At 35.8% G+C, this 27,477-nt stretch overlaps 1 protein-coding gene across 9 annotated transcripts in view; it reads left to right on the top strand.

Moving 5' to 3' along the window:
* The window catches only part of sif (guanine nucleotide exchange factor still life), a 116,309-nt gene that overhangs the window by 41,415 nt on the left and 47,417 nt on the right, over window positions 1–27,477 (top strand). For all 9 annotated transcript variants that reach the window (XM_089737016.1, XM_089737009.1, XM_089737008.1 and 6 more), the window contains 2 exons: window positions 3,908–4,108; window positions 5,937–6,069. In XM_089737016.1, the coding sequence (XP_089593142.1) occupies window positions 3,908–4,108; window positions 5,937–6,069 (334 nt within the window). The remainder of the gene's footprint in view (window positions 1–3,907; window positions 4,109–5,936; window positions 6,070–27,477) is intronic.

Genomic DNA, 27,477 nt, shown 5'->3' with positions numbered 1-27,477 from the left:
AGGTACCTACTTACGTAGCTCCACAATATGTCATTATTAATACTACATAATATGCTCGGATCCATAATCCCGCACTTTGCGGTCCGTATATTGGCTGGGTACGTAATTTATGGTAATGTAAATATAGGGATTAAAATTGTAATTTATAAATTAAAAACCAAGAGTTATTGCATCTACGATACAAAGTAATTTAGTTAGTACATTCACAAGCAAGTTTAGAGGAACGTAAAAATAGGCTTAATTCCTACTGCTGTAGGTAACTATTCTGTAAACATTAATTATAATTTGTATTGAAACAAAATTAGTTCAAATTTAAATTATGTTTAAATTTTCACCCGGACCGCCTTGATTTTGTTTCTACTCGAGAAAAATACTATTACGAAAATAGTGAAAAGCAGCCTTTGAAATCATAATTATGTTTTATACGACTTTAAGTTTTAGGAAAACTGATTACTTATATTGATATTTAACAATCGAAATTTATAATGATCATATTGGCAAAAATATACGCCAAAGTGATTATTACCAAGGCCTAGAGTTAGTACAGCGCAGATGTCGCAACGCATATTTAGATATAAAGTCGAAAACTAAATTGAATGCTTCGTAGCACACAGGTAGGGCGGGTGGTAGGGACCCGCGCGCCATACTCTACGAAAAGCTATAATTGCGCTCGTTATATATACATACATATATATACTAATTGCTATACGATGCTTCTTCACGAAAGTCGTTAATGATCATAATGTCATCGGACGTGATTGAAACGTGTCCCATTATCGAACTATGGCATGAGTACCAGCACACCAGGTGCATAATCTATTATGTAGCTAAACTTGAAACATGTGGATTTGTTTGTCATTAAAATGTCTAAAATGGGTCGATTAAAACTTTCGAATAAAAAAATATTCTGTAAGCCACAAACTGTTGAGCTTGTAAGCCTATATACATATACAGTCGTGGTCAACTAATTAGGGACATTCAAGATAGTGAAGGGCTATAACCGGTTATGTACATTTAAATATAAAACCCTATTGATTTTTCAGCACCTATTATTTGCATAATGTGGTCCTATTATTATGCTATAAATGGCTGTAAATAAAAGATTTAATAAATAGAAAAAGTATTTAATATCAAAGATTAAACATGTATTAAATATTAAGATACAATTCTGTAGTGGACATTTAATTAAGGACAGTAAAGTATAATGAAAAATACAATTACACAAAACTTATAATCTTCAGTGTTATAATATCTTTAACAACTCCATTTTATTACGTGTAAAATCAGTACCCAGTAGCAAAACCTTTGTTAGTAATTACCGCTTGACACCGATGTGGCATAGACATTATCAGTTTCTGACATGTTTCGACAGGAATGTTTGCCCATGCCTCACAAAAAGCTTCATGAAGTTCATCCAAATTTGTATTACGATAAGTGGCAACTTTTTTCCTGATTTCGTGCCAAAGGTGCTCAATTGGGTTGAGGTCCGGGCTATTTGCTGGCCAATCTAGCACCGATACAAACTGACTGGTAAGAAACGACTTGACTGAAGGGGCGGTATGTTTCGGGTCGTTATCCTGCTGAAACGTCCATATAATAGGGAGATGCTCCTCAGCACAGGGAAGCATAGTTTTTTCCAATATTGCCTTGTATTGATGTTGGTCTAAGTTACCCTGAACTTTCCTCACAGGTCCCACTCCACGTCCAGAAAATGAACCCCATATTTTAATGTTTCCACCGTCATGTTTCACCTGTTTTTTTGTGAATCTTGGATTCATTTCCGCTTTTATAGGACGCCGTACATATTGCCTTCCATCTGAAGAAATCAAATTAACCTTGGTCTCGTCAGAGAAAAGTACATGTTGCCATTGGGCGTAGGTCCAATGTCCATATTTACGTGCAAATGCCAAACGAGCATTTCTATGTTCTTTCTTCAACAACGGTACTTTGTGAGCCACTCTTCCGAACAACCCTGCTTCTACCAAACGTCGTCGAACGGTCCTCGCAGATACACCGGCTCTTTCGTTTGCCCCAAACACTTCGTGTTTAATTAAAATAGAGCCTAGAAACGGATCTTTCTTAGCTAACCTGGTTATCATTCTATCTTCTTGCGGAGTCGTTTTTCTCGATCTTTTTGTTCTGGACACATTTAAAGCTGTGTTATAGCGCTTGAAATGTTGCACTGCATTGCATACCATAGTTTTTGAACAATTTAAATGTTGTGCTATCCTTCGGTATGACCAACAACGCTCGACAAACTTCATGACAATTTTTCGTAGTGTTGGATCGCAACTTTTATTTTTACCCATTTTTCTTCAAAATAATTCTCAAAACTTAAAATAAAAATCTGGATTGCCGCCAAAACGACCACTAAACAATAAGAAAAGAAACAAAAATGTATTAAAATTCCAATTTTGAAATTAGAACGCAATACCTCAGTGTCCCTAATTAAATGGCCAGCCAGCGTTCTTTGAACCAATAGCACTATGATATTGTATCAGCTATACTGTAAAGAGGTTTAATGTTTAAGAAGTTGTTATTGTTTGTATAATCGCGCACATAAATGACTAATTACACTTACATGTAAAAGATATGGAATATTGCTAAGACTCGTTGGAAAATAAAAAAAAAATTCACAATTTGGCTTAACTAGAGATTGTCCCTAATTAGTTGACCACGACTGTATATAAGGAATTCATTAAAACTGATTAGTCAATTTCAACGGATAAAATAAAATATATTGTTGGTTATTGGCCATTCTTAGCTTTTATAAAATGTAATATAGCAGTAGTTATTTAGTTTAGTATTAGTGGCAAAGTAGATACAAAAATAATGCCAATTGCAAGTATTCCATCAAACTTCTATTAATAATAAATTAAAAAATATTGTATTAAGAAATCATTTGCAGAAATAATAACATTTAATATTTTTATGTCTCTTATTTTTCCTTGTGTTCATAGCTAGGCCGAATGAGAATTAATGAGTAAATACGAAATAAGTTAAATCGATATAAAATTAAGTCGAATAAGTATTATGAGTACTCTAGTAACAATAAAGCATTAAGCACTCTAATTTATTTTAAATATAAATTTTCTTGTTCCATTAATCATGCAGGTAATGTGTTTTAACAACCCAGTTAATCTGACGCGGAACAATTGTATTCCTCGGGGATAGCCGAGAATGTCTGTTTGAAATTAGTTTATCGTTTGGATGGCCTATTTTATTTCCGATTTGCTTTGTGTGAATTGTTTTGTATAGATGTACTAAATATTAGAACACAAAAATTGTTTAATAATTTTATACGAGTAATATTTAGCATTATAGAACAATTTTAGTTTTGTATTTTTAACCGGGAAATGGCATTTATATTATTTATAGTGTGAGCTCTTCGTAAGCGCCGTACACAAAGAGAGCCGTGAACTCATCTTCCAACTGCTTTAATATTTTTGAAGAAGTTTGGTACATTTAATATAACTCCATAAAACCGTGCATAGACTTTTGTTCGTTTGTACACTTTTATATCTTCACTGGCAGAACTAATTGAGACTAGTTTAATCCTTAAAAGTTTTCTAGCACAAACCCCTTCAACCCGGAATTCATTAATTATTCATCTTTCTTCATCATCATCATTCATCATTCTTCATTAATTTTTTCAATAGATTGTAACTGCGATCCCTATACTACTGATTAAAGTTCGATTCCCGGATTGTACTTGTTTTCTCCTTGGTTAAGGGTACCAAACCTAAACCTAACCTAAATAAGCGATACTTTAGAATAATACCCTTATATAAATCTAAATAAAAGGTCTTATAGAATATAGAACTCAAGCGTTCAGAGTTAACACCGTATTCTTCATCAATAGAATTTAAATACCCCCCAATACATTAATATAAATAAATCTAAACAGCTTCGTGAGTACATCTCGGTGCGCGTCGTGTATTGGCGAGTCGGCCCGCGCGGCCTGGTACAGACACTCGGACGGCTGGCGCGGCGCTGCACCGCCGGGCCCCCGCCGCTCGCCCTGGGACTCACTGCCCAGTCTCCGACACGAGGGCAGTCTCAACGACTCCGGCTATAGGAGCAACAGAGCGGATAGCTTCGAACAAAGGTAATTCGACAAACAACACCACTACACCAGCTACACGGTTTAGACAACACTACGTTTGTACTAGTAATTTTTTCACATTTCGTCTTCTCGCATTAAAACTGTATAATCTCAAAACTTACTAATTTTACAGGAGAGTGTTTTAAAGGTGTAACATGTGGTATTTTTAATATTAATCATCTTTGCAACATTTATTTTTTATTTTTTACTAGTTGCATTAACTGTCTTTTAAAGTAAGATAAAATTATGAACCTATTAATTTTGTTAATAGTCGTAAAAACATAGGTAAACTAAAAAAAAAAAAACTAAGCCTAAACTACGCTCTTTTGACAATATTTATGAGAAAAATACTGGTTGATACCAAATAATTCCGCATATAAACTCAATTTCGAATATTTTTGGAAATTGTACACTTTTAATGCGAAAAGACGATTTGTCATCAGTCGCAAGTTTATTTTTAAATTCGTGTGTATTTAGTCCTCATTTATTAAAGTGATATTAATTAAACATGGTATTTTCACCTCAAAGTACTAACTAGCAGAAACTAATGTTTGCGCTCGATTTAATTCAATATTCGAGGGATCTGAAAATCGATTTTCATTTGCAATTCGAGTTGACACGAGGTGTGGCGCGGACTGAATTGGCACTGAACTCCGAGTCCAAATGAAGTTCTCATTACTAGCCGTCTATCAGATTTCCATCATTCGAAATGGAACGAACGTTTATAATTACAATTGACAGAATTATATTTAATATTACGTTATAAACTTATTACATCGATACTTCCATACTGATATTATGAATACGAAAATAAGTTCAATTGCTTGTTACACTTTCCTGTCTCAGATAGTCAAGCGATCATCATGAAGTTAAATAACAAGAATCTATACTAATATTATAAAGAGGAAAGATTTGTTTGTTTGTTTGTTTCGAATAGGCTCCGAAACTACTGGACCGATTTGAAAAATTCTTTTTCCATTAGAAGCCGACATTGTCCCTGATGAACATAGGCTATTTTTAAATTTTTTTTTAAATTTTTTTTTTGGTTTCATTTGTGTTTTAATGTTTCCGAAGCGAAGCGAGGGCGGGTCGCTAGTAAATAATAAAGGTAAATTGTTTGCTCGCATTAACGCGTTTAAAAACTAATAATTTATTAAAATGGGAAACAACGTAGAATTCGTTGCATAATTATCCCTATGAACAATATTGTTCGATTGGATAACAATGAATGTATTGGATAGTGCGTTTCTTTCATGAAAAAATAATATACCTTTAAAACATGTTTGATTAAAAAATACACTCACAGACAAGTTTTAAGTTTGAGTTGACAATTTAAAATAAAGTGTATGAAATTGGAAGTTATTTTGGTAGTGGTCAATAATGGTTCAGGGCGTTATCGGAAGTGAGATAATTAAATAACACAACTGGTTAATCGGAAAGTTTATTCGCGACTAAACTTAAAAAGTAATAAGCAACGGAGCTTGCGAGCGCAGCCGCATGTTATGACTACGCACAATTTTCTTTACATAACAACTTGTGTCCCTAGAAAATAAAATATCATGGATATTTGTGATAGCTAAGTTTATTCTTTAGAATTTTACTTATTGTTCGATAGTTTGTGAAAGCGAAAACAAAAACAAGCAAAGACATAATATAACTAAGTTAATCCGAAAGATTGTGATAACTATGAACTCCAGTGACCACTTACTAGCACGTAGGCTGTTCATTCATTCGTACACATCAACAGAAAATTGAAAAGCACAATTGACAATTTAAAATAGTTATCATTTTTGTCGATGTGACAAAAATAAATAATTGAATTGTATTCTAGGGGTGTGTTTGATCGGCAAGACAGTGTGCGCTCCGAATACACAAGTGACCGGGAGTCTTCGCGCTACGGTATCGTGCAACAAGCTTCCATCGACAGTACCGACTCTAGGATCTGCTACTTGACATCGAGCGAGGTAAGCCGTGTTAAATATTACGTCAATAATTCATAAAGCATTTGAATAATAAATTCACAGTGAATCGAATCATGAAAATAAGTTAACACTTTTGAGGGGGTTCGTAAACACTTTTTTTACCAAGTTCGTAGCATTATTTTTTGGGTATTTTTTTGGACTTTGGAAATGATATTGAATTTTATATTATTTTGAAATCTTTACCGATCAGTATCGGATGTTTTTACATAGCACAAGTCTTTCTCGAGTGAGATCAAGACGAGATCAAAAGAAATACTTGTAACTCATATGCTATTCATCGCAACCTACATATTGTATGTAGCTGTATGTAATATGTGGTTTAACTCTCAAAGTTATCGTATAAAGTTTGTCCAGCCCTGCCGCATTAATGCTTCGAGGATGGTGGAATCTACTACCACTAGTAATAAATTTTAATATACAAATGGTACCTACCTGCGTCATTTGAGCATCAGAATATTCGACAATAGTAGTAGAGTAAAATGTAGATGTGACAGACGAACAGGATGACGAGAATGAATTTTCAGATTTATTTTTGCTATTCTATAGAACTATAAAAAAGACAAATTTGCAAATAAATGAAATTAACAAATAATAAAGAGATTCACGGTATACAGAGTGGGTATATCAATCAGAAACATGGACATAGTTTCAACAATGTAGATTACGATAAAAATGTTAAAAATACTGTAGTTTCTAGTTTCACATTATAATTAATTTTTAATTGTTTCAAAATTTTGATGACAACCCTCAATTTGTACAAAAAAAAATCCGTTAGGTCGTTAGGTCAGAGCGCGGAGGGCCCAATCTCGGCGGTCCGTGTTGGAGTCATGGTCCAGACGGCTGGCTGATCCTTCGGCTGGTCGTAGGACCGTCGAGGCGACTCGCCCGGTCCTTGTGGATTGGATGAATCGTGACAAAGGGCGCCTCACGCAGGTGCTCACTGGGCATGGTTGTTTCGGTGAGTTCCTGCACCGGATCACAGCCGAGCCGACGGCAGAGTGCCACGATTGTGGTTGCAACTTGGACACGGCGGAGCACACGCTCGTCGCCTGCACCGCATGGGAGGGGTGGCGCCGTGTCCTCGTCGCAAAAATAGGAAACGACTTGTCGTTGCCGAGTGTTGTGGCATCGATGCTCGGGGACGACGAGTCGTGGAAGGCGATGCTCGACTTCTGCGAGTGCACCATCTCGCAGAAGGAGGCGGCGGGGCGCGTGAGAGACGCACAATCCTGCCGCCGTCCAGCGGGGGCCCGGGAGGTGGATCTCGCCCAAGCCCTGGCCCTTTAAGTGTTTCGGGTCCCCCTCACATGTCGGTCTGGAGACCGGCGAGGGGGGCCTAAGAAGACGACGTCCAAGCTGCTCTGCATGCGTTTTACGCAAGAGCATCCGGGTGATGGAAGGCTGGCTATCCTCGACCCACGCTGGTACTGGCCCAGCGGGGTATTCCGTAGGGTAACTCATTCTAACCGGCGCCATCTAGGCGGGCTTCAGACAGCCTGCCGACTGAGAGGGCTGGTGGTCGCGGCGCCGACGACCGCCGGTCTGGCGTCCCGAGGGGGAGGGTGATGGGAGAGATGTGCTCCGCACTAAATGCTTCACTTTCCCCCCTTTGCCTTTTCATGAGTTCTGTCTCATGCTAGGTTTGGACGTTGGTTGTTGAGCTACAGGAGGTTTTAATCAGTTTGACTCTGACATGCTCCGCTCTCCATCCCCAGTGGAGGGCGAAAGTCCTGCGATTTCCTCCTGACCAAAAATAAGACAAAAACTAGCCAAATTACTAGGAACCTGCAAATTTCAACCGTATTATGGCCAATGTTACTAAACTTCACCTTTATTGCAAAAAGAAAAGAAGCTGTTTGAAATACGGTTACAGTCGGAGTTGCCTAGCAGCAACAGCGGTGTCTCTCAAAGGCCGAGCCTTTTACAAAATTTGTGTACCGGAACTAGATCTATTATTATTATTTGATTTACATTAGTTGATGAGCATACGGCTTACCTGGTGTTAAGAGGCTATCCTATCGGAAATCATAGATATTATAATGTCGATAGCCCCACCTACTGTAAAACACAAGTCTATAGAGTCTACATGTTTTCTACATTCTATGTTTGAAACAAGTACCAATCACTTGACACAAGTAGGTATATCAGCTACTCCGATTGGAGTTAGATTAATGGAGTCAATTAATTAAATAGATAACATGCGAGATGAACCTTAAGCGTCCTTTTTTCCTCTATTTATTGCTAGTAGCCTCGAAGGAGTTATTCTGGCTTGACCGAACGTGTAGGCGAGCTCACGGGGCTCGGTCTTAGACGCTTTGCTAACGTCTGCCCTAGCAAAAGATTAAGTGTGCGAACTGTGAGTGACGTCAGAGTTTATGTATGTGTTTCGATCAACTGATGTGACGTAGATCTTTTTGATTTCGAAGAAACGGTGCGATTAGGTTGGCCTCACAGCTTCTGACTTCCGAAAGCAATCCGAAGTTCTTGGGATTTTTACAATAATTTTTACTCTCTTGTGCGTTGAACTTTACGGCCTTTAATCTATGTGAAACAAAAATGATTCAAGCTATCACTTACGCAACCTCGACCTATAAATACAGATTGTTCATTTTGTGCCGGGGAGGGCTAATGAAAGCGATATCACAGGGACGCTCCTATTTGGCGGAGAAAAACTTATTCCGTGTGCGCTCTCAATTTGTCCAACTAGTATGTTTACGTTTACTTCCTGGTGGTACTGACTGGTGGTAGGTATCACCACCATACCTATTTCTGCCGCGAAGAATTAATGTGTATGGGTTCGAAGGGTGGGGCATTTGTTGTATTATAAAAACTTAGACTTAAGACTCATGTCTTAATATTTGGCGTTTACGTTGTTGATGTCTATGATTTCTGATAACCACTTAATGTCAGGTGTGCCGTGTGCTTGTCCATCCATCTAAGCAGTAATAATACACAAACTCGCATCTTTCGATTTGCGACCAGCCTTATTTTTTACTACGAATCATATCATACCTTGCGTAAAACGTAATTCAAGGGTTGGCATGAGAATAGTTTGTTTGTTTATATTCAAGAACTCTTTATTCCGAAACAATGTACTTTGGAATAATTTTTTTTCCGTATAGTCGTTTATTCTAGTAGAACACCATCTACAGTTTCTTACTTTGATATACACTTTGTAAGTTACCTTGTATATATGTACATTTCAGTCCTCTATACATAGAATTTTATAATAGGTTTCCATAGAACTAAAATTTTCATACAATCTTAGCACTATAAAGTAAACAGTACAATTATGTATAAATAAATACCCCACTGGCTTAAGTTTCCCCATTTTCGTGAAGGATAAAAATGTTTTGACAAGTAATTTATTAACTCAAATCGACCCTGACCAGATCCCACCTGTAGCCCGGGAGGCCACTGTGATTTATTCATAGGATTACAATATACTACGAAGCGAAACTAAGTTTTAATTATTAAAGCTGTAAAATATTGAATCAAATTTAAAAATTAAATATAAATGAAAAAATAGTTTAGTTTCTCATATTAATCAGTAGATAGAATGTAAATATTGGGTTAAGGCTAAAATTTACCAATTTATAAATGATAAGTATCAGTAGCGCTAATTGACATTTTTATTGGTTAGATGGGCGGACGAGCTCACAGCCTACCTGGTGTTAAGTGGTTACTGGAGCCCATAGACATCTACAATGTAAATGCGCCACCCACCTTAAGATATAAGTTCTAAGGTCTCAGTATAGTTACAACGGCTGGTCCACCCCTCAAACCGAAATGCATTACTGCTTCACGGCAGAATCAGGCGGGGTGGTGGTACCTACCCGTGCGGACTCACAAGAGGTCCTACCACCAGTAATTATGCAAATTATAATTTTGCGGGTTTGATTTATTATTACACGATGTTATTCCTTCACCGAGGAATTCAATCGTGAACATTTGTTAAGTACGTATTTCATTACAAAAATTTGTACCCGCCTGCGAGATTCGAACACCGTTGCATCGTTCGATACGAATGCACCGGACGTCTTATTCTTTAGGCCACGACGACTACATTAACATTTTGACTTAAGATATGTAATCGTATTGATGTTCTGATATTTATGGACTTATAGTAAAGTGGCTATAGGCTACTCATATACAATAATATATATAACGTGAGTAAATGAGAGTAAGAAAAGTGGATTAGCTTATTGAATTAACTCGAGAAATTACTATAAAAGTATTTAATTCGGTATACAAATGGGAAGTAAATCAACAAAGGAATGGAAGATGAAACTAATTAATGGTCTAGGTCGATATCAGAATCCTGTAAAGGACGTACATGCACCGAGAACGTTTCCCAACGTATTGATCTAATTACAGGACTAATTGAGGATCTCGGGAGCCCTCGATAATCCCCGTAACTGAGGCATCCGGAACGTTCGATTATAACACAAATCAAATACCTTTATCTTGAATGTATTGTAGAAATATATTACAAGTGCGGAATAAGACGTTTACGTATTATTGTATTTAAAGGTACATAAGTTTTAGTTTACAGAATAAATTCCAATGTAACTGTAATTTCGACCTCCAATCTCAAAGTTTGTATGTACTCATAAATGTGTATGTACGAGTGTATTAAAAAAAAAAACATTAGTAAATATAAACCAACGCTGAATATATACAACCGAAAGGGTTTTCAAACGGAGACGACGAATACTTTAATCATATCTCATTTAAACATTTCATTGTATACGCCTAATGCTTCGTAATAGACATACAAAATGTACTTTATATGCGGATTATATTATGCAAAATGAGCAAAACAATGTAGCTACTAGCTAGCCCCAGCGAACGGGGTCGGGAACGGTTCGTGGAAAATCGGGAGCGATCGGTGGAGTCTGCGCGGGGCACGACGCAGCTGCGCCCCGACCTGCAACAATCGTATCCTGAAGCTAGCATTAAAACATTATTTTGAGGTTAAGTTCCAATAGCAAAATCAGTATACACTCGTATAACTGCAACCCGCCGTGAATTCAAAATGCCCTCACTTCATTAGGCAGTGACGATTCGAATGTCGCGAAAGAGAACTTTGAACAGAAAGTTGAGACGTTTTGTTTGTGTAAATACTAAGCTTCTATTGTCAAGTGCACGGACAAAGAAGATTCTTGTGGCGCCTTGTTTCATCTAATCCTTTTAAAATTATACCATTGTTATTATAATAAATGCAGTTTTGGATTAAAATTATTGTTAAACAAAATATTTTCAAAGAAGCATATCTGTGTTGTAGTAGTGTCAATTCATAGGGCCTTTTTGTAGTGATGTGTTGGTATGGTGTTACTGTTATTTCGTTGATATAAAATAATTAACTCAAATTAATAAAGTAGAGTTCCTGCCTGATTACCGCTTACCTGTGATACTTTATCGTGTTGAATGTTATCCATTGTGTATCTCAAAAGTTGCCAATGTTATTTACTACTCTAAGAGTGTTCATATTCATATAATTTTACAATGTTACTTCTTAAATGCCTTTAGTGATATTAAATTCCTTATAAGCGTTCAAACGTAAATTATTGTTAATTAAATTGTAACGAAACGCATACTGTGACGCACATTGTTTTAAGAATTTTAAGAAAGCGGCTGATACGTTAGTATGACTATTTTATAATTTGTATGGGGGCCATCACATCAAAAAATCCAGTATTAGCAAAGGTATATATATAAATTAATATTTTTTCGTAACAATTATTTATCTATCTATTTGTTAATTTTATTAGGATTATACTGTAGATCGTAAAACATGCATTAAATATTTGATTGAATGTATTTCCGTAATTTACAGTCCTTTAAGCTTTTAGTGAGATTGATAAAGTGAATGTTTGTAGAAAAGGAATAAATAATACTTAATTCCTAATATAAATTAAAATGGTTATTTTATATTTCGCAGTGTAGTATTTTAGAACAATCAATATAATTTTTTTAATTAGAACAATGAAACTCAAAACCATATTTACGAATAAATTGAAGTAAACAAACAGTCTATGCCTATATCTATGTCTAAAAGCAGTCATGATTCTGTTTCATTTTGTTATGTTCAAATCAATTAGATCAATCATTATCAAAAGATAGCTTCATTTCTGTCGAATTCAATTAGGTGCTTTAATTAGTTGTTTAAAAGGATTTGTTGCTTGCATTTTGTTTTTGTGCAATAACTACTATACTTTAATCAAGATAAAACATTTTTAGTTCATAAATAATGTTTTTAACATCTAAACGCGAAGTAAAAAAATTTTAATATTAATTAGAAGGCCAGGTTTCATAAAAAGAATTGTTGCTAGTAACTATCCAATCGATTGATTTCCAATTGTTCTGCTAAACAATCCATCGTTTTACTCCGCGCCCCGTTTTAGTATGGAAATCAGTTGACTTGTTTGTTTGGCGGCACCCTCTAGTTAATGTAAGACTGAAGGTCTAATGTTTATTCTTGAATAAGGCCGCGAACCGCAAGTACGAAGGCACGGCCGCTCTAAACTGTGTCAGGGTCGAGTCTCTATTGATCCCTTTCTTTCTCTGGGAGTGCCGACCCGTCTCATATGTTTTCCGGATTGCAGACTTTCATTTGTATACTTTCAATCAAATCCCAAACAACATTAGCTAAATGATAACAAAGAAATTCAACTGTATTATGTTTATCTTGATTGAATGAAACAAAATCACAGTGACATTATTGACGCGATCAATTTACTAAAAGAAGCGCCAGACTCTTTTAAATCTTTAAGTTATTTGCTACTATCATAAGATCGTTGATTTGATTGATCTCGATTGTCTGTATTTGAAAGACGATTAAGATTTTACATAGAGATCGGAGGTGAAAGCCCCAGCTGTCTCGATGAACCACAATAGCTTGAATTTGATTAAAGCTGAAATATAAATCACCTGTTATTGAATAAATGCTCTTCTTCTCTTTACTAGCTTTTACATTGAGGTCGTATTGGCTCCATAATTTGTTGTCAAACATTAATGAATTCTACTAGAGAATATTGGAACTTGAAAGTGACTTTTACATATAAAAGGCGGTCGGTGTCCTCGTATCGAGGAATACAACTATGTGCTCGATCAAATACCGGAGACAGGTAACAATTAATCTTAGTAAAAATATGCTATACTTCGATTTCGTGTTGGATCGCGGAATTAACAATTCGGTGTATTTGAGTTCTAATCAAAACTTAACAAAAAGCGAGTCATGAGCACATTTTTTCATGCGGCGATACTTTTTTCCCCCTTGGTAGCCTAAGAAGCCATTCCAGCTACGCCCGGACGACTAGGTGAGCTTACTGGCTCAACCTGAGAGAATTTGCTAACACTAGTCCAAGCAAAATCAGTGCATCGCAGAATCTACCGCCAATTCGAATCGTACCTCACCGGACTGTGACCGGTACTTGAGGTACCTAAAAGCACCGATAGTGAATTTGGGGAATCCGACAAGACGTTTCGGCGATGGCGGCTTTGCGTTGCGGTCGGTTAAGTTATACATTCTTATTATATCTCCACTTCATTAAGCTCATTAGGTCATACATTAGATGAGTTTTGAACTAGTTTACCGACGATCTTTACGCCATTAGTAATGAAATTAAAGCTTTAATACAAAACATACATAAAATGAATACAAAAAATACTATTTCAACGTCAAAATTAGCTTGAATTTTCTCTTTTCGCTGTAATTAGTTTTATACAGATTTTTGAGTTGTTTTTTCTTTGGAGTCTTTACCTCTAAACTCGACTCAAATTTCAACTATAGTATTCAATTAAAAGCTATGTTAAATTAGTTGCTAATAATATTTATAATTGAATAGAATCAATTATAGTCGTAAGACGTAATTTATATGTATAGGCTTTTCACACGGTAGACCGACAACCTGTGATGAAGGTCGTGGAAATTGGAATGGGCCCAATAGGTTGTCCTTGTGGCTAGAGTGACCTGAAAACAATCCCGAAGTAGAAGTAAGCTGATATCAATAACAATTTGAAAAGTTTAAAATTAAAATATAATATATGCGGCTTTTATGTATGCTTCTAATGCCAATATTCATATAATTGTTAAAATAATTTATTGGCCATATCACTGTCCACAATCATCGGTTGTACGTTTTTTTTTATTGCTTCAGAGGGTGAACGAGCTCAAGCCCATCTGATGTTAAGTAGTTTCCGGATCCCATAGACATCTACAACGTAAATACCGCCACCCACCTTGAGATATGAGTTGTAAGGTCTCACTTTTAACAGTACAACGATGCTGCGCCCTTCAAACCGAACTTACTGCTTCACGGCACGCAGTCTCTAACTAAGGTTCCAGCGTAGGCGAATGCTGCTACGAACTGGAAAATGGCGAAATTTTTCTTTAGATGTTTTATTGTTCATGATACCGGGTGTTTTGTGAGCTCGCAAGGGTATGTACTGTCACCCTGCCTATTTCAGCCGTGAAGTAGTAATACGTTTCGGTTTGAAGGGTGGGGCAGCCGTTATAACTATACTGAGACCTTAGAACTTATATCTCAAGGTAAGTGGCGGCATTTATGTTGTAGATGTCTATGGGGTCCGGTAACCGCTTAACACCAGGTGGGCCGTGAGCTCGTCCACACAGTTAAGAAAAAAAAAAAAAGAATGTCATTGTTTCCTTTGGAATAATTTTTTGATGTAATATTAGTTAATTACGACAGTTAGTAATTTATCTTTTTTTTTTTGATGTTATTGTGGCAATAATTTGTCTCGGTTGGGAGTGAAGCGTGTTGTTTTAGTTTTTTTCGCTCTGAGGGCTTGCACGAGTTCATTAAATCTCAATTGAGATTAATTTAAACTTAATCGGAGCACATCACAGTCCAACTTTTAATAATTTTCGATTTAGCGAATTTCAAATTTCAAGTTTTAATCTAGTTTAGCTGTTGAATGGGATTCAACCAACTAAAAATGAGTTTAAATAAAATTTGCTGCAATCAATTGATGAAATTTTAGAATCTATATTGGTTCTTTGCTATATTTCTAGTAGGTATTCCGATAAAAACTGTCTATTACCTAATTGGAAAGCAGACGAAAATGCGGTTTTAGTGCCAAGTACGCGTAAGTCGAAAGCAGAAAAATACTGTTTCCGCTAAAATACTGCTCGTTTATGTTAATGGGATATCAACATGCGTGCGTTCATAGCAAAAATTGGCTATATTGCATGCATAAAGCATGACATAAAAGATCTACTAGATATTACTTATGGTTAGGGCGCAGTATTATTAACGGTAGGCCTAATGATAAACCCACACAAGTTGGTACCTCTATATCGATTACTTTTTTCAAAGATGATATTTGTTCCTATTTAAAAGGTAGTAAAGCCTTGTTATTATACTATTGAGAAAATGACGTTCGCATCAAAATGTCTATTGTTTCTGGTAACAACTTAACACCTGAATACGCCGTAAACTCGTTTACCTTGTCATAGTTAACGTACAAAAATCCATGAATTAGTCGTTAGAAGCTAGCCCAGAAGCTGGAGCTGAAATCTGCAAGAATGAAATGTAAATTAAACAAATTTCAGTGAAAGGGATTATTTGAAAAAATGTTATACTTTATTTTATTTTATTGCTTAGATGGGTGGACGAGCTTACAGCCCACCTGGTGTTAAGTGGTTACTGGAGCCCATTGACATCTACAACGTAAATGCGCCACCCACCTTTGAGATATAAGTTCTAAGGTCTCAAGTATAGTTACAACGGCTGCCCCACCCTTCAAACCGAAACGCATTACTGCTTCACGGCAGAAATAGGCAGGGTGGTGGTACCCACCCGCGCGGACTCACGAGAGGTCCTACCACCAGTAATTACGCAAATTATAATTTTGCGGGTTTGATTTTTATTACACGATGTTATTCCTTCACCGTGGAAGTCAATCGTAAGCATTTGTTAAGTACGTATTTCATTAGAAAAATTGGTACCCGCCTGCGGGATTCGAACACCGGTGCATCGCTCGATACGAATGCACCGGACGTCTTATCCTTTAGGCCACGACGACTTTAAAATGCGTTTTAATGCGTTCGCGTTAAAATGTCTATTGTTTATGGTAACAACTTAACACCAGAATACTCCGTAAACTCGTTTACCTTGTCATAGTTAACGTACAAAAATCCATGAATTAGTCGTTAGAAGCTAGCCCAGAAGGTGGAGCTGAAATCTGCAAGAATGAAATGTAAATTAAACAAATTTCAGTGAAAGGGATTATTTGAAAAAATGTTATACTTTTATTGCTTAGATGAGTAGACGACCTGTCTGGTGTTAAGTGGCTAAAAAAGCCCATAGACATCAACAAAATAAATGCTACCATCCACTTTGAGCCATGTGTTTTGAGGTCTCAGCTTATACAGGGAACGATTGCCCCATCTGTCAATTCGAAACACATTAATACTTCACAGACTCACACATATCCTACCAAGAGTAATTCTTTGATCAGTTCAGCTTTCATAATGAAAAAACGAGTAAATTCCTTATACTATAACGTTTCTGAAAAAAAGATTATGTATATTACTAATTCATTGTACACTACTTACAGATTAAATTTTAAAACAATTGTGATATTCTCGAACATTCAAGATAGATGAAAGTTTTCATTCATCGTTATATAAATTGTTGGGGAAACGGCTAGAATGATATATTTTCCGTAGAAAACATGTTATACGTGGAAGACAGGTTATATATCGTAGCTAATGTAAACGCCGCTTTCAGAGAAAGCTTTTAGAGACGGCTATAAACTAACAACTTATTTCCTCGAAGCAAACATAGCGCCAACACATATTAAAAATAATAGGCTTTTAGTATTGTCTTAAAGCGAAATACCTTACTTAACATTTATTCTATTTGACGACTAGTTCTAGTTTTATGGGAATACGAGACATTTTGTAATTAATAATGTGTTCTACAAAGTCGTAGTACATTATTTTATTCTATCATTAATAGTTTTCGCAGGGAACGCGATGTAAAGAATATTTTAGTTTTTTTTTTACACTTTGGGTTACATTATTGGAGGTTTAGTAAGGATCCCTATTTTTTTTCAAAAAAGATTATAGCCTATGTCACTCAGGAATAGTGTAGCTTCCAAACAGTGAAAGAATTTTTCAAATCGGTTCAGTAGTTTCGGAGCCTATTCAATACAAACAAACAAACAAATCTTTCCTCTTTATAATATTAAGTATAGATCAATATTGTTTAAGATAATATATTTTATCGTAGCCTAGCTCTCTCTATCTTTCACTGAAGTAATTTTGTAAATATTTATCGTTATTATATTATGTACTTCCGCGGCTAATTTAATTTTTTTAGTAAATTTGCGTATTTAAAAAATGTTATGTTATTTCATTAATATTAAAATAATCTATTTTTTGTTACAGGTAAGAAATACATTTTCATAAATCTGCTATACTAATTTCTGCTTCTTTAAGGAAAAGCACGTACGTAATTTTCTTATAATTTGTAATTTTAAGGTACTATCAAAATTAACAGCTCTCTATTTTCCTCTTATGAATGTAATTGGTTTCATTGGTAGGCTAAGAAATACAACCAACCCTGACGATATTGTAAAACGTGAAACAACCCACACGTATTGTCTTAAAAGTTAAGCGATTATATAATTACTCGAAAATTAACACATTAACCGCAAACGCGGTGAACAAGCACCCTCCGAGGAGAACCGTTCTCGTATGCTATCAAAACTTTGCTCAACGGAAATAAATACACAAGGGAACGAGTAAACTTTGATGATATTCTAGCATCTGGGTTTACCATTTTTAATTAAGTACAGGTACTATTATATTTATTCGCATTACGTCAGATATCACTATAAATTTATGTTGCATTTTTTAAAATATTTGATATTTGATTTCACGTATTAAGTAAGTTTGCGTAATAGATATGCTAGGTATGTGTAGGAAGGTTCAAGTTTAACTTATACTGAAATTATGTAGTATACCTACATATACTTTGTGCATGATCTGATTTCTTTCTATTAACGGGTATTCTATAGTCTGTTTTATAAAGCAACCTATCAAAAGAGTCGTTAAACATCAATAACAAAGTAATAAAAATTGTGTTTTTATGTGCTATAATGAGCAGCCGAGTTCACGACCTCTAAAGTTGTTATCGAAATCTATAGCAACCACAATGTTTGAAGAATTGCTTTTTTCTCTTTTTTGTAGTTGGTTAGGTCGCAGATGGTCCAAACACCTTATCGTTTTGCTGGTACGGATGAGCGAACTCAAGGGCTTGGCAAGGAGTGAGAGGTTTTTTAATTACCGTTTGAGTGCCCCCAGAGGAGACTTGACAATTCAATTTGCGTGTGCGTAAAGTCGTCGTGGCCTAAAAGATAAGACGTCTAGTGCATTCGTATCTAGTGATGCACTGGTCCTGAAATCCCGCAGTACCCCAATTTTTGTAATGAAATCCGTACTTAACAAATGTTCACGATTGACTTCCACGGTGAAGGAATAACATCGTGTAATAAAAATAAAACCCGCAAATTATGATTTGCGTAATTACTGGTGATAGGACTTCTTGTGAGTCCGCACGGGTAGGTATTACCACCTCACCTATTTCTGCCGTGAAGCGGTAATGCGTTTCAGTTTGACGGGTGGGGCACTCGTTGCCTGTATAAACTGTGACCTTAGAACTCATACCTCAAGGCGGGTTGCGGCATTTACGTTGTAAACGTCTATGGGCTCTAGTAACCACTACACTGTGGGCTGTGAGCTCGTCCACACATCTAAGCTACTAGTAGCGTCCAAAATCACTGAGGGTGGATCAGGAGGATCTGCGACGAAATCGATGGTGATTGGCTGTTGCATAAGCCGAGTCGGAGGTGTAGTTGGTGGCCGAACTATAAATAATGGACTTTTGTGTTGCGCTGCGGAATGAAAGTGCGCTCAGGCCCGACGCTGTTTTTATACAATAGGGTTAACCTAGGTTCGAGACCTAGGTTGTCGTGAAGATCCGTAGTGCAAATCATAGGGTAAGTTGGCTGAGGATAGACGCTGCGCGGTCGCGGACAGACCTTATGTGTCAAGGCGGAAAGTCATTGAAATACCCAGGATAACTTTAGGTAGTTGTCTATCCTGACCTAAGATATTGTTACGCGCTGGGGTTCGGGATAAATAAAATTCCACCGAAGTATAACTTAAAACTATATGCAACACTTAGAACACACACAGAACACTTTAAAATTCTCAATTCGCTTATTCCGCTTCACTTCAGGTGCTCCGTTCGCTGTTTCGCTTCGAGTAGTTCCGATTACTAACTGACTGCGTACCATCCTCTGCAACACTGTTATAGTCGAGACGAAATTCCTAGAATCATCTAGAATATTCCACAAAAGTCTAGTGTTATGTGTTTCCGCTATCTGACAATAGATGGCGTTGTACTTTTCTAGCGTTCTAGATGCTACGAGATCCTTCGATATTCGTTCGACTATTCGCGATAGATGGCGTTACTTTTACCGGCGTAACAATATTATTTGGCCGAAGAGTGGATCAGAAGTGGGGAGGGTGAAGTTACTTCGCTTGACGCGGGAGGGAGTAATTTCACAATTTATTTCACAATTTATTTATTTCTTTCCTTAAAATTGTCAGTGTTCGACGATAACTTGAAAAAAACGCTAACGCTACTGTACACCTAAATTCATAAGATCAACTTTAGAATTGAAGTAACAACTGCTTCTGTAGAATGTCAAGATTACTCTTAAAACACGGGATTGCTTTCGTGCAACGTTGAATATACTGTAACAACCTATGTCGTCTTGCTGATTAATTTTGGGCTTACCTACAACTTTTTACTAAATTCTGTTTCAAAGTAATAGTTGTGGGGTATAGGAAACATTTTAAACACTTTTACGACTCATTTACATATTTAATTTTCGCAGAAGGTTTCGTGCAAAAAAAATCTCCTTAAAAACAGCTTTTACGGTGTATTCTCGAGTTTATTATCATTATATTATTATTATTTCCAACGTTTCGAATACTTAATAGTTTTCATGGTCACAGTCATGGTAATATAATCGAATAATACAAATAATCGACATTGTTTACGACTCGCGAAAATCGAAAAAAATACTTTAAAAATACTACTTCAAGATTAGATCGAATGGAAAATAGTGAACGATTATGTGAAGAAAAAAATTTAGCAAAACAGTTACATTATTTTTCCAATTTTAAACATGTCATCCTTAATAAGGAAATGTAATCTTTAGAATGTCCGAAGTAGTAAATAAAATAAATTGAACCATGTTTACGATTCCGGATAATGCAACGAGAAAAAGTGAGAAAGACATACTAGAAGAATAAAGTACCGATTTTTATAAATGCCCATAAACGTACTTGAAATAGAAGATTTCCTTATATTAATTGCACTTGGTTGAAGAGAAATGTAGTTTTATTAATACATTTCCAGGTCTTGTCCTCATAGCGTAGTAAAACGTAACTGTGTGATCATAAACTTCGGCCTATGTCTAACAGTGGACTAAAATAGGCTGTTGATCATCAATACGTGGTTGACATAAGGAACCCGTGTCCCTCATGAATATAAAATATTCGCAGTAATTTTTTCGATGTAAGATTATGATATTAATAATGATAAAAATAAAATAAAGATATTAATAATCTCTTTATTGAAGAGAAAGATTATAAGATTTGGCTTGGCGTAGTTACGTGTTACTAATTTGCTTGATAATCTTAGGAAAACATAAAATATAAAACACAATACAAAGTTCAATTTAATGAATGCTCGTAAAATTTTCTTTAGTAGGCTTACAGCATTATGAAATAAGATATTGTATTAAGCTAGTGATGCAACAACAGTCGGGTTTGGTGTACTCTGTTTGATCTGTAGTTGAATGTCGAATTAAATCGGTGGTACTAGATTTAAAACACGTATTGTACTAGGTTCTGTCACGTCAGCCTACAAATACGTCAGCATTGTATGTATTGCGGGGACCAGTGCTGCTCTGTCACTCGTATCGATGCCACATCTGGCTCTGCTCCTCTATCTGTAGTGTGCAGTCGCGGCGACGGAGTGCGGAGGGCGCCTGTTGGGCGCGGGGTCCCGTGAAAGCTTCGCGTCTGCGCCGTCCCTCCCAACCATATTATTATTCTCTTGTAACGTACTCTCGGTTCGTTTGCTCGGTCAATTATCTTTAACGCATTCAAGCAACAAAGCTCTTACTTCTAATGGGATTTTGTTCGACAAGTTGACCAACAAATCAAATTCAATATAATATAATTTTTATCTCTTTTTGTTGATTTTCAATTCAAATTCACAGCCAATTTATTACAATAGGCAACCGATAAAACAATATTATAGTTGAATAAAAAAAAACTGTTCTCTTTTCCCGGTATCTAAATGTGCCACATTTCTGGGAAAACTAGCGAATTAAACTCTAGGCTCTTGGTTTTTTGGTCGTGGTTGTCTGTTTGTCTGTGACTTTTTTAATAGCAACCAGCACTCAACATTGTAGTTAATATAATCGTTTTTGGACATGTTTATCTTACTTCTAGGTAGTTAATGAACATTTAACGAGATTACTGTGATAAACGTCGACTCAACTATAAAAAAATGCACTTGATAATGCTGAAGAAAGTGCTGTGGATTTTAAGGCATAAAACTTTTTATACAACGACTAATTATATATAGAAAGGTAAAACTTAATTAAATTGATTGTGCTGTTCAGGCAGAAAAGCGATGATAATTTATGATTCATTAACTTTGTCTGCTTACCACGCATTTTTAGCGACCTCGTTAGCCTCTTGTGAGATGATGTAAGCAAATAAATCACTGCCATGTTCTTTTCGCATCATTTGCTTTTGGTAACTTTCGGAAAAATAAGAGACAAGAGGAAGCTAAATAAAAAAGATACTTTAAAAGTAAATGAAAAAAATATTACAAAAACAGACACCCAAATATAAATAAAAAATAAATAACGAAGTCCATATGTAGGTTAACACAATAAATTGGGGCCGTTATAAAACAGGGACACGAGGGAGATCAGAGGTCCGGCATCAGGATGGTCGGCTAATGACATTTTGTTTGCCAATTGATTGATCGCTTGTGAAATTGCGAAATATGAGGGATGATTGTACCTATTGGATGTTCTATTTTTAGATTTGGAATCGTCTTTGAAAAGTTAAAGTTTAATCGACGAGATATTAAACCTACGTCGAAATAACATAAGGGTAGCTAATAGTGATAATTTTGAATTTGGCCAGTTTTAAGTGTTAGCATTAATCATTTAAACTTGGTAGGTAATGAAAATAAACAAACGGGCTTAGCTTTAATCATTGGGACGATACCCTCTTCAACCCAAAACAATACTTAATACCTTTGAATAAATAAGTGTATTCAGCAAGTCCCGCAATATTCCGTAGCCTTGGCCAAGAAAATCCACATACATAAATAAGGATCGTGAGCATATTGAAAATGAAGTGTTGAAATTGGGTTTGCTCTAAACCTTAAATAAGAACCGGCTTGATCAGGGCAACAAAATACCTCTTTTCAATTGCTTTGAAACTAAACAAAGGAAATTTAATTTACCTTTCAAATTAATCTAACAACTAATGCAGCGTGCTACGAACGTCAAATATAAGAAAACAAACGTGCCTTTTTACATTGTTTAATGATGGAACCCAAAGACTTATTAACAAAAAATAATCCGTTGTAATAACGAAAAAAAGGTTCGGAGCTATATTGTTAAAAAAATAGATTATCTTTCAAATTCTACTGATAAAATTATTAAGTAAGTCGCATTGGCTTTCAATTTCTTTTGAAATTCCAAAAGTCACAATTAATCTCGTACTGTAGATTTGAGTAAAATATATTATTCTGCATGATTGAGCATGCAAAATGCTGGCTAAGTTAAGAATTGATAGTTAGATGTTTAAAAGCGTGTCATCTTTTTCATGAGACAAAGCTGTTGTATTAGTAAATTAGCACGATTTACAATTTAGTTTGACCAATAGGTTATTCTTACGTAAATCGAAAATCGCGTCTAAAGAATTCTAGGAAAAGCAAATCAAATAAGTTCGACAAAAACAAATTTTGATTAAAACTGATCAACAAAAACAAAATTTAAATCTATTCAGAAGTAAGGATGTTATTATTGTTTTCATTTAATCATAAACAGTGAGAATCATATTATTGATATACTGAATATTTTATTATAATAGAATAATTTTATGTTTCATACAAGAAACCAGAATCTAATGCTTTTTTTTTTATTTGCCATTTCCGTCGGTCGGTCCCCCTCCCTCAAGGTGTTTGGTCACTGTCGCTCATGAACTGAACTATGAGCACCTCTTCCGGCTTGCAGAAGAATAATAGCGATTTACATATATAAGTCATAATTCGGCAACAATAAGAGTATTTTAACAATCACAATTTTAATAACTGTTTTATAAACGTGAAAGTGTAGTTGCTGTGATTATTTAACGCAGAAAAGGAGAAACGGAATGACTAATTTTTCTAATGGCACATTCTTATCCCGGGTAATGATTTCGAATTATAAATTTAACTCCGGTTAAACTGCCGCAGTTTTTCTCGTTATTGCTATAGGATGGTATACTAACGGGCCGTAAGTATGCGTATCGCAATGAAAATGATGAGCTCGTAGCCTATGTCGTGTTAAGTGCATAGATATCAGAATCTATCAGGCTACTTTGAAACACAAAGTTGAAGTTCTTCCATCCATTAAATAGAAGCCCATGTCTACTTAGTGACAGATAACTATAATAGTAGTAAAAAACTTAGTAAAAAAACATTCGGAGAAGTTTTTCGTGAACATGTGTAAGGTTACGTGTTTACCTAGAATAGGTATTACCCCCACTACGAGTATAATACGTAAATCTTGACTTTTATAGGCAAAGCAATCCTAGCAAGAAAATATTGTATTTGTAATATTATAATTTAAGTTGATAAAATACGTTAATCTAGGCAGTATTTCTCATATTCATTACTTTGTATGGCAGAACTTCGATAATAAGAATGACTAACGACAACAGCTGACTTAGTTAAAAAAAAAATGAGATAAAGACAAGGATATAAGAATAAAGCGGCTAATTGATAGATTACAATATTAACTTCGTATATCATTTTTTTCTGTTATAAGGCACCTTACCGAGGTTACCTTAGTAACAAATCATAAAATAAATAAGTCTGCAAGTGCATTCACCCCGTCGGGAACACATATAAAACGAAGATTTTATGACCTCTTTTTACTTCGTCATAGCACGAAGAAGACGGCAAGAATATTTTCCGCTTGGAAAAACTTGGGAGCGAGGCGTGACGGGTGGCGCGATAACGTTCTGTAACGTTGTACTCTAATTAGATTAAGTCTGCACTAAGCAAAGCTCTCTTTCCTTAACTTTTGTTTAGTCCAGTTCTTTTTTTAATTTAAAATTCCTTTTTACTAATGTAGATGCGTCGAGGAGCTCACTACTTCTCTCTGGTGTTAATTGATTGCTGAATCCTAGAGTTAAGACGTGAATGCTAACCTTTGAGACATCGGATTGAAGTTTCAATTGAAATGTATAATTGCTGTCCCTCCTTCCAATAAGTACGCTTTGCTTCCCGATAAAAATAAGTACGATTTAATTCTCATAATAAACCTGACTGCGAATTTGAATCATTGATAACATTTTATGGATTAAAACTTTATTACAGGTTTAAATATAAACGCATTAAAGTAGTAGTTAATTATTATTTTTGAATTAATTTTAAATCAAAATATTATACATCTGCGGAGGTTTAATGATTTATTAAACGAAAAAGGTATTGTATTTTCTAAAGGTTTTTAGTAGATGATAGCTTATTAAAAAATGGTATTTTTCTAAATAAATAGGCATAAGTCATCAAATAACATTAAAAAAATATGTATATTTCAAGTGAAACTATGTAAAAGTTAACGTTTAATAAAAATGATTGAATACTAGATATTAATAAGTAAGTAGAGGATGACCAATGTTCCTTAAATTCAAATTATTCAATTATTAAAATTTGATTAGCCTGCTATACAACTCTTAAGCATTTATTACGAGACTACAACTACTTTAGAGTGTAACAATTGAATTTCATTTAGATCACCTTAATTTGATTAAGAAAATGAATGCTGACGTAAAATTTTCGAAATAGTCATCCGCAACTAACTAGTTTTATCAATAAATAAATTTGAACCGTAGGTTGTTGTAGTGTGCAGTAGGTGGGAGAGTAGGGCACACGGGCGCCGCCCGCCCGCCCGCACGCGCGCTTGCTCCGAAAGCGCCCGAGGACTTACGATCGTTCCGTTCCGAATCGTAACGAAGTTCGACGATCTCAACCACCCTTCGACGACGCGTGCTGGTCCAGTCGCAGCGAGGACCGCCCGGGCGTTGGACTGCTTAATTGTGTTACTAGTGCTCGGTTATGTAACTAAAAAAAAACTTATTTATTTATTTATTATCACAAATCGCGCCTTTTAAACATGCATCGACGACAATACCCGAGAATTCGTTCTCGAACAGATAACACCACAGATATCTCCAATAGTAAAACGTGTATAAGTGATGTGTACGCCTAGCGTTAGCGCGGTTCGGGATAGGTTTATTTTTTCTCCAAAAATGCAATTATAATGTTTGTACTCGATGATAACGTGATAAATGTATCAGTGTTAGAGATTAGTATAGAGGTTAAGAATCATTATAGATTGTCTATCTAAATTTAGTCACAAATTTATTTAATTGATCACTGTACGTTAAACGAACGATTCGATGATTGTTTTTTAGTAAATCTGGTATCTTTTTTGCATGTGAACGCGCATTGAAAGAAGCGCAACTTTATTTCCATAAGCAATTAAAACAAACTTGGAAATTCAATAACGGGTTGTCACCTTGTAGTTGTTGCTCCAATTAAAAAGAACAAATAAGATAAACGAATGTGAATGGCGCAATGCAGGGTGTCTGAACGGAATCGTCCATGCTGATGCGGTGATTTATTCGGAATCCATAATTGCTTACGTCTTACTTTCGCTGCAATATTTTATAACGATGTAAATTTCAGCTATTACGGAGTTTTTTTTAGAAGACTGAATAATTGAACCGCTAGTCATTAAAAGCGGGCCTGTGAGGTTGAATTTATAGTATATTAAAGTCAAAGCAAATTAAAGACATAAATTTTATTTAATGAAATTACAACTTAATTCAATTGAAAACTAATTCACTGCCTGCTAAATAATCACCCTTGAAAAAATTAGGAAACTTATGTTCGTACGAAGAATTTTATGCTCATACGAAAGGATCGGTCAGATATTCTTTATCACTATTAGCTATGTAATTATGTAGTAGTTGGATTTGGTGATTGATAAATTATTTTTTATCTTTCATTGAAATTAAACAAGTTAACACTGCTTTTGCATCCGCGTGCGATGTCGCTTTGCTGCGGTGCATCACGCCCTACTTCGCAGGCAAAAGTTTGCACCGGCTATTAGCGTAATTAAAACGCTACGAAACTAGGAGAAAAGATACATTTTCCTCATAACACATACGTATCCGACTCATGGATTAATTATAAAACTGCACCAACACAAAAGATGAATAAAAACCAAGAAACTATTCTTAGACTTTAAGGATTGTTGGTATTTCTTCGTCAAAGAAACATTCAGTTTAATGCTTTTATTATATCGTGAGAATTAAAGTTTTACAATTTAAATAAACTTTGTGGTATGCACCCAAATATCACATAAATTTTTAAGTAAAAATGAAAATGCAGAAAGGACTGAGTTTCCGTTAGAAACCATTTATCCAGTGTGTGACACACAGGAAAAAGTCACTTCACATTTTCATTAATGTCTTTAAATTACCTATTTAATATTACTCTTAATTTAGGAATCCTTCGACTTAAAAGAAGTTTTTGAACTAAATACTAGTGATTAGTGAAATAAATTTAATAAATATGACAGCCAACATGACTTGACTCTCAAAAACGCAATGTTTCAATTATGGTGTGTGGAGAAGTGTGACGTATAAAGAGGCATTGTGCGTGATGAGGTGACGTACGCGCGACGGCCGCTGACGCCGCTCCTTGCCAATGATGGTGGAGACGCATCGTGCGCCGCCACCCAGATGTGCGCGTGCGCAAGAGTCACGGGTCAAGCCTGCTTCAGCCTCGGCACCGCCTTCTCTAGCCGGCAGCGGGACCATGATGCACTTGCGCCGGCGGCGACACAAGACTGTGCACTTCGGGGAAAATCTGCTTATGCAAGTCTGCGCCGACAGAGCCCACTTAGCGGCGTTAGGAGCGCGTATACCCGACATCTCTTTTTGTCATAAGGCACGCACTGGTCTTCGACAAGGTG

Source organism: Bombyx mandarina, chromosome 22, assembly GCF_030267445.1.
Source record: "Bombyx mandarina strain Sakado chromosome 22, ASM3026744v2".
In the NCBI taxonomy this organism is placed as follows: domain Eukaryota; kingdom Metazoa; phylum Arthropoda; class Insecta; order Lepidoptera; family Bombycidae; genus Bombyx; species Bombyx mandarina.
This window is presented reverse-complemented; position numbering and strand designations above follow the sequence as displayed.